Source organism: Notolepis coatsorum (genome assembly GCF_963971535.1).
Source record: "Notolepis coatsorum genome assembly, chromosome: 12".
NCBI lineage: Eukaryota > Metazoa > Chordata > Actinopteri > Aulopiformes > Paralepididae > Notolepis > Notolepis coatsorum.
The window spans coordinates 37774182-37791884 of NC_140176.1; the positions used below are offsets into that span (position 1 = coordinate 37774182).

The 17703-nt window shown below is 39.5% G+C and overlaps 1 protein-coding gene across 1 annotated transcript; it reads left to right on the top strand.

Annotated features, from left to right (window-relative positions):
- The first annotated feature begins 4678 nt into the window (after window positions 1-4678).
- Window positions 4679-16632, top strand: commd3 (COMM domain containing 3). The gene is made up of 8 exons (XM_084326162.1): window positions 4679-4818; window positions 6581-6692; window positions 13567-13630; window positions 13742-13776; window positions 14971-15031; window positions 15115-15171; window positions 15266-15325; window positions 16338-16632. Exons 1-8 carry the CDS (start codon window positions 4680-4682, stop codon window positions 16395-16397), a joined length of 588 nt encoding a protein of 195 aa, XP_084182288.1. The 5' UTR covers window position 4679; the 3' UTR covers window positions 16398-16632.
- The last annotated feature ends 1071 nt before the right edge of the window (window positions 16633-17703 follow it).

Below are 17703 nucleotides of genomic sequence, written 5' to 3' on the forward strand. Positions count from 1 at the left end.
TGCTCTTATCTCTGGTAAATATGTAGGAAACAATACGGTCATTGTTATATTATGTATAGCCGCCCCACCTATATGTGTCTTAACAATAGGCCCTATAAAATCAATTTACATTAATTAATTGGCCAATACGTTATCAGTAAGCTCAACAACGTATTATTATTTAATTTAAATTAAATAAAATGTGATCGATTAGATCTACAAAATTTAGCCTCATATGCTTAAAGTTAAAATAGGCGCATCGGCTATCCTTAACTCTAGCTTAACAACAAGTATAACAACAGTCACAATAGTCTAATGTCATAATATGGTCATCTATTTATAAATGTGCTCCCATGATTCTTTTTTAGGATGTTATTCACACAAATCGTCAAAGGTCATGTTACAACGCTTCGGCGGGTTCTTAAAGGGGATGTCACTTTCACTTTACATAGACGTTATGACGAGGGGTTTGGTCGCCTATATATAAAATTAAGATTCGCCGTCATTAACGCACTCTCCGTGTTATCTATATCCTATACGAGCAGATCGTATATTGAATTAGACGAAATAGAAGACTATTGATAAAAAAAGGTCTTGTGAACCAAACGTGACCCTCGTTTGCTTAAGAGGTTTTCTGGTAGAGGTTCACCAATAGAATATAATATGGAATAGAATAGAATAGAATAGAATATAATAGACAATAGAGCATTAGGCAGATATAGCCTTTTCGTTCAACCAAAATATTATTCAACAACGAAAAGGCTATATATAGGCACGCACCTTTACATGTTTCTATACCTCGTACAATGAAAACTATAGCCTACATTTTCTCAATCTCATCCATAATAAATCCATACCTATAGAGACCACAATGTGTCCAAAAGGTTTCTGAATGATAAGCCATAAAAAACAGCATTTTGTTTTGTCTATTTTGAAGGAAACAATAAAGGACCAATCAGTGACCAGACGTAAATAAATGGGTAGTCCTATCACCAAAAATAATAAAAGAATAATGTTGTTAATTTTCTAGTTGATTGACTACAAGGTCTCTCTTATACAAGGACTTTACAGACAACAGACCATGTGTTTTTAACAGTGTTGTATTTTGTGTCTGTATGGTTTGTTTACGTTGGCAAACAATGCTTCATGCTTAAGAAAATTCCCAAAACCTGATTTTCCAGATCAAACAAAAGTAAATTTATACGCAAAATAAAATACGCTTTATAGGGGACGTGCAATCGGGTGTTGTCCTAGAGACAGTGCAATCCACAAACATAATTTTGAAATACGTTTTTTTTTTATTTAATCTAACAAAAGGGGTTCCCCAATCGCCCTATAAGGTCGGTCGACTAGCCCGGTTTCACCTCAGCCTGCCACTCTGGCGACAGTCAAGGACAAGCAGCACAGAATCCTGCTATAACCGTATAAAATGTCCTTCTTTACAATAGCCAACGCATATACTGTACTGGCCTAAAGCAACAGAGTTGAGTTTGAGTTGAATTGTCTTGAGTTTCATTCAGTTGTACTTGTCCTTTTATGGATGTCAGTCAATATAAATGGTCATTAAAGAGAGAGTACAACTCGGCCAGCAGTGTAACTAGTATAAGGGACTATGCAGGTATAAGTACACTACAGACAGAGGATATATGCAGTGAGAATAAATATGGCATACAGAATTATAGTACACCATCATGCTATCACACAGAGCTAAGGCCGGGTTATGTGCAGGTGTACAAGCAAGTACATTGAACATCCTCTTCACCAGCGTTTTTCTCAAGACGGACAGGCTACGGCTCCTGTTTCCAATATCTTCGCAAACAATAGTTGTGTTGTTGATAAGAACAATGCAGAAAGAACAATAATAAACAATTAACCGTTAATATATGTGAATGGGATATAATCTTCCCGGGGGGATAGTCACTGCAAATCGATTCGCGTCAAAGCTCTGCAGTTATATTCAATGCAGATTTATGCAGATTCGATAATTGACCGTGCGCTCTGAGACGCGGGGAGGGAGGTTTAAATTGAGATAAATGTGAACGCGCGGTTGATTAATAGACAAGATTCCGCTGACAAAAGTGGAAGAGAGAGAGAGAGAGAGAGAGAGAGAGAGAGAGAGAGAGAGAGAGAGAGAGAGAGAGAGAGAGAGAGAGAGGAGCAGGAGGGGTGTTTGCTATAAAATCGGTGGCCAAAAAAAATGCTCTAGCCTAAATTGGATGATATTGTTTTGGCCTATTTTTTCTTTTTGGAAACCAAATGACAGGGTCAGAATGCAGGCTACGCTAAACTGTGCTATTTCACAACGTTCGCTATCCGATCGACAGCAGAATGGACTTTGGACAAAGGAGGGAGTCAGAGGTCACTATATAGCCTGTGTGTGTGTGTGTGTGTGTGTGTGTGGTCAAGTCTGGGCGAGAGCCTTCAAACGAGAGGTGCCACACGATAAGAAAGATGTGAACATGCTTATGGTCTTCGACAGGTTAATAGAACGAGGAATGACAAATAAACCAATTAAATATGAATAGTATGCCTATATGTGTTATGTAATATGCACAGGGGAATGATTACAACCCCAAATATGTATACATCTGAACGATGTTAATATAGATATAAACATAGTTTTTTTCTTTTGAAAGCACTACATGATTTATTCATACTTATCCTATAGCCTATTTCAGTGGCGTATAGCTTTTTGAAAACCATTCCATTCAATCGCTGCTTACAGGCTTACGTGTAAAAACGTGTGAAAAGGGGAGTTATTGACGATGCTGCCTGGTTTTGTTGTAAAACTGAGAGTGAACAACCAGATAGGCGTAGAGATGCGTTAACGCTTTGTGGCTGTCGCCTGTCGTGAAGAGCAACGCACAGGTCAGGTCATTGAATCCAGATCAATCGTTAGTCTGATACAGGCTAAATACCAGCTTGTCCCATAGAGTCACTATTGCTGTCTAAAAGACGATGAGCTCTTAGCTCTGTATATAGACAAACAATACTATTGTGTAATATATCATGTGTATAAGCTGTTTTGTTGTGGCCAGTCGGAAATCATATGGTTTCAGGATGAATGCATGGATATCTCCTGACAGACACCGATGTGAGTGACCACAAAAGAGACCTGCATATACAATCTTTTTATTCTTACCGTATACATATTATATATCCATCTGTCATACCTGCATATAATCCTTTTTACATATCTACTATATTTATATATATAACTGAGTCTGAGTTATAGCGTTCGCGTCACGGATGGTAAGTCCACAATGATGATGATGATGAGTTTAGTATAGTCGGGATCGCATTCCTTACTGAAAAGGGTGGGCCATAATGTGTGCAGATTGTCTGCCCACCTGTCTGTAAGTATAACTGTATCTATACTATATCTATCACATATCCCTTAACTTAACTATAATCTTAGATACAGCTGTATCACACATATTACAACTCCGTACATACAGCTGATTAGCTATTACGCATGATAGTATAATTTATATATTTTATACCCAGTTTACTCACCTGTACATTATACTTTGCTGTTACATTTGCACTCTGGTTGGATGCCAAACTCCCTTTCGCTGTATACTTGTGCTGTATGGTGACAATACATTTGAATCTAATCTAAATTTAAATCTAAAAGATGCTGAGCTCTGTTGTAAACAGTATATAACCCGTTCGGTATGGCCATACAAAGAATTCATGGTTTCACGGTGAATGGCTATTGGGTCCCCTGACAGTAACCTCAGACGAGTAATTGCATCTCATTGACGTCGTATGATGAGCTTGCCAAACCAATACTAGCGGTAACCGAATTCAAAGGTTATAGTCATGGTAGCCTCCCCCCCCTTCTCGTTGTGGTTAAATAGCATATTTACGTAGCACAAGCCGTGTAACTATATAGTAGCTGCCTGTTCCGTGCAGCTGCAGGGGTGTCATGGTTCAGTTGGACCGTTGTGTGTGATGGTGTGTGATGCTGCCCATTTCTTTATCCTACATGTAGTCCGTTCTTTATCTTATGTAATCAGTTCTTCATCCTATATGTAGTCAGTTCTTTATCCTATATGTAGTCAGTTCATCATGTGTATAGTCAGTTCTTCATCCTATATGTAGTCAGTTCTTCATCCTATATGTAGTCAGTTCTTTATGTAATCAGTTCTTCATCCTATATGTAGTCAGTTCTTCATCCTATATGTAGTCAGTTCTTCATCCTATATGTAGTCAGTTCTTTATTCTATATGTAGTCAGTTCTTCATCCGTAGTCAGTTCTTCATCCATGTAGTCAGTTCTTCATCCGTAGTCAGTTCTTCATCCTAGTCAGTTCTTCATCCTATGTAATCAGTTCTTCATCCTATAGTCAGTTCTTCATCCTACATGTAGTCAGTTCTTCATCCTATATAGTATCTTTATCCTATCAGTTCTTCATCCTATAGTAGTCAGTTCTTCATCCTATATGTAGTCAGTTATTTGTCCTGCATGTCGTCAGTTCTTTATCCTGCATGTAGTCAGTTATCAACAATCATCACCAACAGTATTATTTATTCACCGTATTATATCCACATAGATTTGTATCCATTTGCTAGTCAGCCTCCCCCTCCCCCTCCCCTCCCTGCAACACAGGGTTCTGCTGTGCACAGCCTCCTACTGCGCTAAACGCGACATCAGCTGATCCGCCACGTGACCGCACGTGGGTCTTTCCTTTCAAAATGGAGTTGTCTGAGTCCGCGCAGAAAGGGCTGCAGAGCCTCGGCGACCCGTCGCTGTTGGACCTGAAAGCCTTCGCCGTGCTAATAGATGTCGCTTTTCGTAGCTTGCTCTCCTCCCATTCCGACCACGATGTCCTCGGTAAGCTCGACGTCTCCTTCCCGATGTCTTTTGTTTGCGCCGCTTCCACGGCTTCCGGTTTCTCTTGTTGTGAGAGAGAGAGAGAGAGGAGAGAGAGAGAGAGAGAGAGAGAGAGAGAGAGAGAGAGAGAGAGAGAGAGAGAGAGAGAGAGAGAGAGAGAAGAGAGAGAGAGAGAGAGAGAGAGAGAGAGAGAGAGAGGAGAGAGAGAGAGAGAGGAGAGAGAGAGAGAGAGAGGAGAGAGAGAGAGAGAGAGAGGAGAGAGAGAGAGAGAGAGAGAGAGAGAGAGAGAGAGAGAGAGGAGAGAGAGAGAGAGAGAGAGAGAGAGAGAAGAAAGAAGAGAGAGGAAGATGAGAAGAGAAGAGAGAGAGAGAGAGAGAGAGAGAGAGAGAGAGAGAGAGACGTGTCTTGTCTGTTCCGCGTCGCCTATATAGTCGAGCGCAGACAGACTCGTCGCATTCCATTAAATTATTATTTATAGGCTAAGCTCGCGTAGCATTTATAATGTAACGTTTGATGCACGTAGCGCTCGACTATAGGCGGCGCGGAACAGACAAGGCATTTGGTCGAATCTCACAGCGAAACGTCGTGTCGCTGCATTGTGCTCTAAACTCTGCAAAGCTAATCGTCGCGAGTTTGAGCCTATAATAACTTGTGCATGCTTTGGCATACCAGTGCCGTCATTGCGCGACTCGGAAAGCCATATTGTTGTTAGTTAAACTGATATTAAGTCGTTTTATCATATGAAAGAGTGTGTCAATCACCGTTAGGCAAAGTTGACAATGGATGCTTGTTGATATGTAAATGTGACAATTGGCATCAGCATAAACGCCTCGAAGCGAGCAATGGTAGCCTAATTTATTATGGGTTAGCTTGCACAAAAGTATAGCGTATAGTCATAACTACTACCTTAACTGTCTACCCATATAACTCTGTGTAATAGCTATGCACAATACTAATATATATATATTTATCCACACCTGTGGCTGTTTGACTAGACCTGCATATATTCATGTTTACATATACCTTGTACTATATCTGTATATCCCTTACCTACTCTTACTAGTTAAACCACTAGTATGCTAATACCATAGTGTATTTATACCTGTATCAACGTACATATTAGTACACTACATACTACAACTCTGTACACATCAAATTAGCATTATTACTCAATAGTACCATATATATATTCCAGTTTAATCACTTATTCCACTTTACTGTTACATTTGCACTTAGATGCCAACTTATTTTCGTTGTACTGCACTTGTTCTGTATGATGACAATACATCTAAACATAATAGGCAGTAAACACAAAACACGCTTTCTGATAACCCATTCTCACTTTATCCATCATGAGAGAGAACCCCATGCACATGCAAAAACAAGTACAATTATCTGCCAGCTAATTTGGCTTGGCAAGATTTCTTGAAAAAAAAATAAAAAAAAATCTAGGGTTCTCTCTCCTGATTGGATAAAATGGGAACGGGATACCAGAGAATGTAGTGTTTACTGCAGAGTGGAGGGACTGGGAGACCCATGTTACTGACTAAAACACTCCAACACGTATCACAAATGCTTTATATATATATTACTGTTCTATTATTTTCTAGAACCCACAATAATGCTTATTCGCTATAACTTGTGGAATGTTCATACTGTAGTACTTACATAATTTATGACCACAAGTAGTAGACAAATTGGAATCCACATTGTGTGTGTGTGTGTGTGTGTGTGTGTGTGTGTGTGTGCTTGTGTGTCGTAGATCAACCTGAGTTGAAGGGCATTGACCAGATCCTGTTGAAACAGTGTCACACCGCAGCCACCACCTGTATATTGGAGGGGGTTAAACAAAATGCTGACAAATCTACAATAAGGTAAACTAGAAAGAGTTCTATATGTGTGTCTGCTGCTGTCATTTCATTTCAAACCTTTATTTAAAGTCGAAAGGCAACTGAGCTTTCCCTCATTTACAGTCACGTCGAGTACGCACAGAATTAAGCAAAAAAAGGCATATAAAATCACACAGCATATAATCATAGAAAAATGCAGATACCCTGTTCAGAGCAAACTCAAGGACCAGCCAGTCACGAACGGGTTCCATAGGTTCCAAAATTCCATTCCAATAATAATTTAGTATAAGGAGGTAGCTTAATAAGGGCCTTAAATATGAACAAATACCAATGTTTGTAATCAATATATGAAAACTATTATCTATAACTATTATATTTATGTGGTAAACAAAATAGATAATTAATCTACATTTGGTGAATAATAATCAATGTGTGTTGGCTGTCATGTCTTCATCAGGGTCACAGTTGCTGTGATAGTAATAGTGTAACAAATAATACAAAAATATATAGATAATCTCAATGGTAAATCAATTCACCAAAGTTAAGCTATTTGTTTATTTTGTGTGGCCAAGAGTGAAACTTTGAAGCCCCATGTCTGGAATAGTTTAACCCTATATGTGGGGTATATCCTTTATTTTTTTATCCACTTTTTCTCCTCCATTTTTCTATTTTTTTTCTCCCATCCCAATTTAGCCGTGCCAATTCTCCCCTCCCCTGTCTTGATCGTAGCTTGCATGTGCCCCCCACTGGCCGGTCGTAGGGAGGATAGAAGCCCATCACATGTCCCCTCCGATACATGTGGAGGCAGCCAGTCACATCTTTTCACCTGCCAGCGCGGACTCTCATTTGGCGAGGAGTAACGTGTAGGAGGCTCACACTGCCCCTGCCATTTTCCTGTCTCTGCATGCTGTGCAGGCGCCCTGACCGACCTGTAGGAGTCGCTGTTTACAACGTCCAGATTACCACCCATCGACTTCCCACCCGCTAACTCTGCCAATTGAGTTAGTATGACGGCCGGCCAAGCCGGAGGCAACGCTGAGAGCCGGATTCGATACCGGTGTCTCTTGCATTGGTGACGAGCGCAATGTCCGCTGCGCCACCCAGCCGCATGTGGGGTATATCCTTGTATATTATTGAAGACTATACTTTAGAGGTAAAATAAGCTTTCTTAACTCGTGATGAATCAGAATATTGGTTTGTTTCTCTCTAGTGTTTACAAACATTACCAAAACAAACCTTGCAGCCACACAATACAGTGTTGGTCCTTTATTACTCAACCACAAGATACAGTGTTGATCCTTTATTAGTCAACCACAAGAAACAGTGTTGGTCCTTTATTAACAGTTTAGTCAACCACAAGAAACAGTGTTGGTCCTTTATTAACAGTTTAGTCAACCACAAGATACAGTGTTGGTCCTTTATTAACAGTTTAGTCAACCACAAGAAACAGTGTTGGTCCTTTATTAACAGTTTAGTCAACCACAAGATACAGTGTTGGTCCTTTATTAACAGTTTAGTCAACCACAAGATACAGTGTTGGTCCTTTATTAACAGTTTAGTCAACCACAAGAAACAGTGTTGGTCCTTTATTAACAGTTTAGTCAACCACAAGATACAGTGTTGGTCCTTTATTAACAGTTTAGTCAACCACAAGATACAGTGTTGGTCCTTTATTAACAGTTTAGTCAACCACAAGATACAGTGTTGGTCCTTTATTAACAGTTTAGTCAACTACAAGATACAGTGTTGGTCCTTTATTAACAGTTTAGTCAACCACACAATACAGTGTTGGTCCTTTATTAACAGTTTAGTCAACCACAAGATACAGTGGTGGTCCATGTATTAACAGTTTAGTCTGCACAAGATACAGTGTTGGTCCTTTATTAACAGTTTAGTCAACCACAAGATACAGTGTTGGTCCTTTATTAACAGTTTAGTCAACCACAGGATACAGTGTTGGTCCTTTAACAGTTTAGTCAACCACAAGATACAGTGTTGGTCCTTTATTAACAGTTTAGTCAATCACAAGATACAGTGTTGGTCCTTTATTAACAGTTTAGTCAACCACAGGATACAGTGTTGGTCCTTTATTAACAGTTTAGTTAATCACAAGATACAGTGTTGGTCCATGTATTAACAGTTTAGTCAACCACAGGATACAGTGTTGATCCTTTATTATATATTGAAATTCTTTATTTGGAATTACCCCTTGAGATGAACCATCTCGTTTTCAAGGGGGTCCACAGCTTACAGAATACATAAATTATTATGTATTAAACATAACAAAACAAAAGAAGCAAACAAAAACCAAACACAAAACAAGATACAATTAATAATAAACAGGTTCAAACAACATCAAACAAGAGGAACATAAGACAACCAAACAACAAAACACAGAGCACATATTCAAGTGATTGCTTCAAAGATCTGTTATACTATTATTGGTGGAAACATGAACAAGTAATCTCAAGGTGAGAGGACAGCACAGTTTTAAACAGTTGTGAGGATGTTATAGCTCGAATATGAACTGGGAGATTATTCCAGTCAGATGGACCTTTGAACATGAATGCTTTTTTGCCAACTGAGGTAGTAACATTTGTTGGAACTTTAAAAAATAGCTGTGCACAGTGTCTCAGTTGATGTATAGAGGTGAAAGGGTCCATATACTGTTTGAGATATTGCGGATAATTGAAGTGAATAAATACATTTAAAAATGAACTGTAACCAGTGCTGCTGTCGTCTTACTGTGGGAGCTGGCAAATTAAGATTTTCATACATGGTGCAGTGGTGTGTCAGTTAACAGTTTAATTAATCACAAGATACAGTGTTGGTCCTTTATTAACTGTTTAGTCAACCACAAGATACAGTGTTGGTCCTTTATTAACAGTTTATCAATCAACTAGAATGAAAGCACGTCTCCATTCATATATTTCTTTTATTTTGGTTGTGGGCTAGCCATTTGTTTATGTTTGGATTGGGCCTCTCAATGCACATCAAGACTCCCAATTATGATGGATATCCCTGATATCTTAACACTTTCAGCGCCAGCCGTTTTAGCCATCCTTGTACTGATTGGGCCACCGCTGTAAAAGATAGGGATTTTCACTGCGCCGCGGTGTTTGCACATATAGCTATATGACAATACTATGGCTAATTTGACAGTAACTATCCCTCGTTTAACATGTGAAAAATAATAAATAATTCATGTATACGTTCACGTGTTATACCGTGGTGAAATTGTATAGTTTCAGAGTGATCCTGGCTAATTCCTGGTAATTGCGTTATGGAGCGATATGTGAATTTTGCTAAAAGCGTTCGCGTTGCTTGCCTGGACACGCTACTATTTCCAAATCAAAGGTATATAATGGTTATTATGTTTCATCATGAATGCATGAAAGGGGGGGGGTTATGCTTTGATCGCCAGCAACGGCATTCGTTTTGAATACTATACGTTGATCGGCTGGATCGATATGAAATCATTGTAGGATCAAGGTGGAATTGACGTCAGATAGTCCTTACCTTTGATCGGGGTTATTCCAAAAAGAATATTCCAATTATTTGATTGCGATTTCCAGTATTGATGTCGATCGGGTCCCTGACATGAAGTGGCACAAGATATGCCTCAAGTGTGCTGAACACGTTTCGAAGTGCTCGGATGAAGCGATTTAGTTGGCTTGGTCTAAATGATCCGCCCAGACGAAATTAGATGTGACACACAGTGTGAAAATAAGGTTTCAAAGGGTGGGCGATACTGCCACCTAGCAGGATGCGGCCGGTATTGCACTCTCTGGATCTCAGAATGATTTCATATGGTAACACAGGTCCGTGAGCCTGTGTAATGAATACAAAAATAGAATAAAAGAAAACCCGAGAAATCTCGGGTTTTGACACTCAACCGCTGGCGAGATAACCAGAGAAATCTCTGGGTTGGCGCAGAAAGTGTTAAAGGAACAAGTCAACTTTTTGGGAAATTAGCTTATTTGCCATCTTCCCTGGAGTTAGACAAGCAGATACATACCCCTTTTTTCTCTGTGCATGCATTACACCGGTTCCTGACAGGGAGCGAGCGAGCGAACTAGAGACGAAATCGCGCGCGACACTGTCCTGATATGAGGCGGCGCGTGTCCGAGTGTGTCTGTGTGTGTGTGTTACCTGGAAGCACACGTGGGGGGGGCCTGCGATTCTTTACCAATAAAAAGTGTTTAGGGGCGGGACTCGGCCGCGTAATCGCTCAACTAGAGACACAGCGAGCGAATATCTGAGGGGTGGACGACATCGCTGCTCAGTTCGCTGTCGCTCGCGGCAGGTCAGGATAGTCTGATTGAAACGAATACATTTTAATCATTTTCGCAATCACGCTCGCTCGCGTCGCTCCCTGTCAGGAAGGGGTGTTAGGCTTAGGGAACAGCCGCACCGTTAGCCTATAGCTTAGCGTCATTCACTGGAAGTAGGTGTGCCAGTGTAGCCTAGTTCCCAACAGTCACGAAATACACTCCAAATACAACTCCAAAACGTTCCTGTAAACCTGTGTATTTACCATGTGGAGAAATAAAAAAAATCAGACATTTTCGTTTTCTAAGCAGATATATACTCTGCTGCTGGGTGCAGTGATTTCATCACCTCAAAAGCCCTGTTTTCTTTATTTTTTTAAATGGGGCCTTTGAGGTGATGAAATCACTGCACCCAGGCAGCAGTGGTTCGGCAAAAAATAGTTCAGAGTATATATATCTGCGCTTAGAAAACGAAAATCTCTAATAATCTTTTATTTTTATTTCTCCACGGGTAAATACACATGTCACAACATGTTTACAGGAAAGTCTTGGAGTTGTATTTTGAGTGTATTTGGAGTGAGTGAGTGAGTGAGTGAGTGGAGTGTTGGGAACTAGGCTACACTGGCACACCTACTTCCAGTGAATGACGCTAAGCTAGGCTAACAGTGCGGCTGTTCCCTAAGCTTAATGCACACAGAGAAGAAAAGGGTATGTATCTGCTTGTCTAACTCCATGGGATGGAGATGGCAAATAAGCGAATTTCCCAAAAAGTTATCGTGTTCCTGCTTTGTATACACTGTCGTTACCTGTGAATAACCATTATCAAATGCAAGATGTCTATTGTTGTGAACAATATCTGAAAACAATATGAAGCCCAAAATCTGGCCTGCTTCAAACAAATAATTTTGAATAATCAAAATACATACTCCGCAGAACACACGAATAAAAAGGTCACTTTCTCATATTGCCTTATAAGATAACAATTCCCAGCTACTTTACAAACTATATAATTCTGATAGGTGATCTGACCCGATGTCCCCGAGATAATATTTGATCATGTGTATTTCCTAGCAAGCGAACTCCCATATTTCAAGTCTAGAGTTAACTATTATTACTGTGGCCCCTAAAGTGAAGTGTAAGGAGCCTCCACCCTCAGCCTCTTTAGGTGCCATGCACATTAAGTCACAATAGAGAGAAGAAATTATAAGAGGTTGTGGCATTCATGTGGTGATCCAAGGGGCTTTTAAGATAAGTAAAGAGATATGTTTAAGTTGTTTATGTTTATATATATTCAGACACATTGTAAGCCTTTGGCATTGACTGCAAAAGAAAAAGTAATATGATGAAAAACATTATGCAAAGGTCACAAATTTAAAAAATGTAATCCATTTTTAACGCTTACATTTTCAGGCAATATCAACAATTAATTGAATTATCCTTGCTATTTCAGTGGAGAGAACTGGCCTGGCAGACATATCAACCCCTCTCTTCACATTAAACTAATACTAATCTTGTACTATAACAATCCTGTTCAGCAGCCCACCTTTATTTCAGCAGAGCATGTGCTTTAATTGGGAGTAAAGCTGGAGATAGTGGGTATAGGTTACAAGAGAGTAATAATACTACCTTCAGTAGAGATGGGGAAATGGGTCAAAAACAATGTAGTGGTGGGTTTAAAAAATATTATAATAATTAAAGAATACTGTAGGTTTTAATTGTTTAGAAATGTACCCAGCTACATATGATGGCCTGTAGGTTTTTACATGCTTTGTTATGATCAAAGTACTGCAGGTGCTAAGTAATTGTTATCAGAATATGGCTTAATACAATTGTAATATGTTGGTGTCATGGCAAGTGCCCTCTTACCAGACCACTTCAAGTATTTATTTATGCAAAAATATCTTAACCTGAACACACAGCAGGCTGAGGTGTGTTTCTCTTAAATTCTAAAAATGTGCATGAGCTGAAGTCATCAGACCCTAAAAAGGGGAATGGATAAGGATTCTGGATTAGGTTCTAATCTACAACACATGTAAATGCACCCAAGCAGGATTGGATTTAGATTTGTCCCAGACTATTTAAGCTTAGCTTAAATTTTCGTGCATGCGTTTATATGGTTAGGTGAATTATTGTGCATTCTTTCTGCATTTGGGATTTTAATTCCCAAGTGTAATTTTGGGAATTTGACTCCACAGCAGAGGTTAGTGATGAAGAGTTAATAAAAAAAATACAGATGATCAAACCCTCATAAGTGAAGTAACTTTCTTTTTAAGCAAAAGTCTGTAGATCAGTGTTTCTTAAACTGTGGACCATGGACCCATGGGTTTACAGGCCTGTTTCTGTTGGGTTCCCAGTTGATAAGAGTTTTAATGTGACTGGGTCCTCTCGTGAGACTAATTTACTCAGTTCGGGTCCCATGCAGCTATTCGCTTGAACTATTTTCCATATTTCACAGCGATACTTACTTTTCACTCCAGCGATCATTTTGTACATGACCCTTTTTTACAGCTGGTGGATATGGGGATGTGGTTGGGGACAATGGCATAATTTCCCCCTTAGGGACAATAAATGTCTTCTATCCCACTCTTTTATTTGTCGTGTCATGTGTTCTTGCCTTGTTGTTACAGCTCGTGCCTTGACGATGTCAAATTTGATGTGGAACGAACAGAAATATTCTACAACTCATATCAGGTAATTACGTTGATATCCTTTAAACCCCATGCAGTCCAGTTTTCACTACAGCCAATGGTTCCTTTGGCTAATCCCTGCGTCAAACTGATCTAAATGTGTTTATTTTACCAGACACATAAGGAAGAGTTGGAGGCTTTGTTGACGAGGTAAGTTCTGGAGACTTGGAGACTTGGAGCGGTATAAGATAATAAAGATGTAACTCGTATGGTGGTGTTGTTTTTGAGTTGAGTGCCTCTCTTTTCACATCAGGGGGCTTTTAGGCAAGTTGTGAAAAGAATTAGCTGTAGGCTAATATTAAACAATTTAACAGGTCTTATTATGGTCTTATCAACTGAAAAATCGAATTATGAACAATTCTCAGTATATGTCTAATTATGAAAAATCATCAGTATTTTTTTATGGCTTGTAGCCTCATCAACTGATATATCTTATATAAATGATCCTCAGTATTTGTGAATGGCATGTAGCCTTGTCAACCTCATATCGAATTATGAATAATCCTCAGTATTTATGAATGGTTTGTAGCCTCATCCACTGATATATCTATTCTAATTAAGAATAATCCTCAGAAATGGCTTGTAGCCTCATCAACTGATATATGTAATGTAATTATGAACAACTCGGTTCTTATGAATGGATTGTATAGCCTCCTCAACTGATATTATCTAATTATGAACAACTCAAAGTAATTTTACAATAGTGTGTCTGTAACCTTATAGAAGTGCCCATGGTCAGCCTGAAGGGCTATTGCCTGCAGATGCATGGCCTTGTGACTTTGATTTGAGGTCAGTGAAGTGTTAGCAAAGTAAAAAAAAATATTGCATAATTATTCAACTTTGCATTACAAATAACTGCATAACAATTTAAGAGTTTAATTTTTTTTTTATAAATATAATTCAATTAAATTTTTTCTTTTTAATTTATTTTGTAACTGTTACCAGTTTATTAGTTAGGCGATCGGTCAATAGCTGGACTTTCAGTCACCAGCTTTTTACTCGACAATTTGCTCCAAACAGCCTCTTTGATATCAGTTTATGGCCTATTCCTTGCTCATGGCCAGATCCTTTGTTTATGGCTCTTTAGGACAGCTCTTACGTTGTAATTAATCACGCTGATTGTCCCTTTTGTTATGGACACGCAAACTTCAGAAAACAATATCTGTTTTCATAACGAGCCAGAAGCTCCAAGACGCAAGTCTCCCGCCGTTCATAATGAGGATAAAGGTCAAACTGGAGACTGTTTAGTCTCTTGTGCGCCAAAAATAAACGAATCTATAGGCCTATATACCTTGCTTTGCCAAACATGCTTCGTTGTAATTACATGTTTATTCTCCGTTTTAGTATAGGGAGATGCCCTCCTCATATTAATGACGTGTCATGGCGCCTGCAATATCACGTGAAGGTATACAAATTCAACATCACAATCTCAGTCAAATATATATATTTTTTTGCTTCTGACAACCTAATATGTAATTTCCTCGGCAGAACGGACACCTCCACAAGGTCAATGAGCCATCATACCTAATATCATTGAACGTCGAGGTATGATTCAGACAGGACACCCGTCTATGTTGGAATATTTCAGTATTTCAGTATATCTGCGTTTTTTAAGCATATAAGTGTGTTACTTTTACAGGACGGTGCTGCAGGATCCTCTGAAGATATCAACTTTAGTTGCACGATGGAACAACTGCAGGTAGAGTAGTTTGCTCCTGGATCCTCGGTAGGGAAATTGTGAACCCAACTGTACTTGGCATGACTTTTAGCCTATAGATCATTCATCTCACATTCTATCAGTATTGTGACGTAGCCTGTTCAGTGTTCATCTGTTCATACCTTGGTTGCAGAACTGCGCATAAAGTTAGCCTATATATCTATCTAGCAACGAATGGTTTTACGAAGCAAGGCGACGTGGCCTTTTTTGCAAACCGACAAGAATGTGGCAATATGAAAATTGACTACACCATTAATTAAAGGCCTTCTAAACAAAACTGCAGCGGACAAGTCTGCACAACACCGGGGTATTCTCTGTTGAAAAGCCTAATAAACCCATGTTGTAAAGTGTATTTATTTTTGGTTAAAGCCAGCGGGATGGCGCATTGTTCTGGGTTATTTATAGTCTACACCCAAACGGTATAGTCCGTAATGAGGTTCTGAGACAGATTTGATGCCCTGCTTGCTTGAGATTTTTTATTATTATTATGTTTGTCTTGCAATGACAATATTGTGCTTGCGGATCACTGTGGGCTAACTGTAACATTTCACAGCTGTCCTATATAGCCCTATGTCGTGACACACGTCTTGACCCATATTTGACCCGGCTTATATTAGGCCAGGCGACTCGCAGTCCGTTTCACAAGCCAGGATACTGAAATTAAATTAGACTGCACTGCGTGTTAGTTAGTTCAATGTACGATCCCAGTTTCGTTTTCATTGTGAGATGTATGTTAATGATGTCATAAATCCTATATATATGCTGTATAAGAGTACGACTGCAAATTAATTCAAAGGCATTATGGTTCTCACAGGCAATGGAAGTATTTTTTGTTGGATCTGTGTAAATAGCCTATAGGCTCGTCTTTTATATATATATTTTTTTATTTATGATGTTTATTTGACGCTGTTCAGTTTGTCTCGTTTCTACATTGATAGGTCATTGTATTTAGACTGCTCCTGTCTGAAGTGGACAAATGTGACCTTGTTTTCAGGATTTGGTGGGAAAGATGAAAGATGCAGCGAAGAGTTTGGAAAAAGCCACTCAGATGTGAGCGGAGTTCACTCTTGAAACGCCTGGGCTGGACGCCGGAATCCAGTTTCCGAAGTGGTCTCTTTGTTGTCACATCTCTCTCTACACCGCAACGCACTGCACGTTCAACTGTTTCAAGCGGCATTCGTGTTTATTTTTATCTTTGTATTTTTGTACTCGAGATTGACTAAAATACACTATGCTCATATGGCAATTATCATACCGACTTATGTTGCAATTAAAATGAGTTAATTGTACCACCATGCTATGCCTTGTCTTTCTATATATCCTACAGCAGTTTGAGAGCCTGATAGGTATAGCATACAGTTTCACATCTTTTCAGGAAAATTCCTATTTCCTATAGAGAAACTCGACAAAGTCGTCCATATGTATACAGTATATGGCATGTCAGGAAATGTGCATGATCCCGAAACGCGCGCCATGAAACATGACCCGTTAAATGACAGGCAACTGAAACAAGCCTATTCATTTGCCAAGACCGACCAGCCGAAATGGGGATTTTGCCATAGATGCATATAAGGGGAATGTGTTTGCTCGCCTGTAATTAGATTAGATTAGATTAAAATATATTGTCATTATACAGCACAAGTACAGTACAACTAAAAGACGTTTGGCATCCAACCAGAGTGCAAATGTAACTGTAACGTGCAACAGCAATATACAATGTACAGGTGAGTACAAATGTACATTTTGTACAGGTGAGTACAACATATACAAGTTAGTACTAGAGTGTAGTGCTAGATCAAATGTATGTACAGAGTTGTATTATAGACAGTGGGGTTCGGGCTCAGCTCTTGCCCTAAAAGCATGTCAATGGCAACTGTCTGCAGCATATAGTGCTACTTCTTGCTAAAGGTTCAGAGCTGCTGAACTAATGCAGCACCACGGCGGCTGCTGAACTAATGCAGCACCACGGCGGCTGCTGAACTAATGCAGCACCACGGCGGCTGCTGAACTAATGCAGCTCCACGGCGGCTGCTGAACTAATGCAGCTCCACGGCGGCTCAGATTCCATAAACATCCGAGATACCTTCATTTCGGTCACGGCCGCGGGATCGCCTAATGGGTTGAATTCATATGGGAATCATAGATCTGCACTTTGCAGATGCTGGGGGCAGCCTGGCTAAAATAATAATAATACAACCTTTTTGTATAGCACTTTTCATACAATAACTGCAGCTCAAAGTGCTTAACAGCAGCAAAAGAAATACATGACACCAACGGTTCAATGCTATTTGTCACAAAAGGCGTATTTTGGCAACGCTGGTGGTTTGGAAATAGTCACAACAAGAGAGCAGAAGCCACAT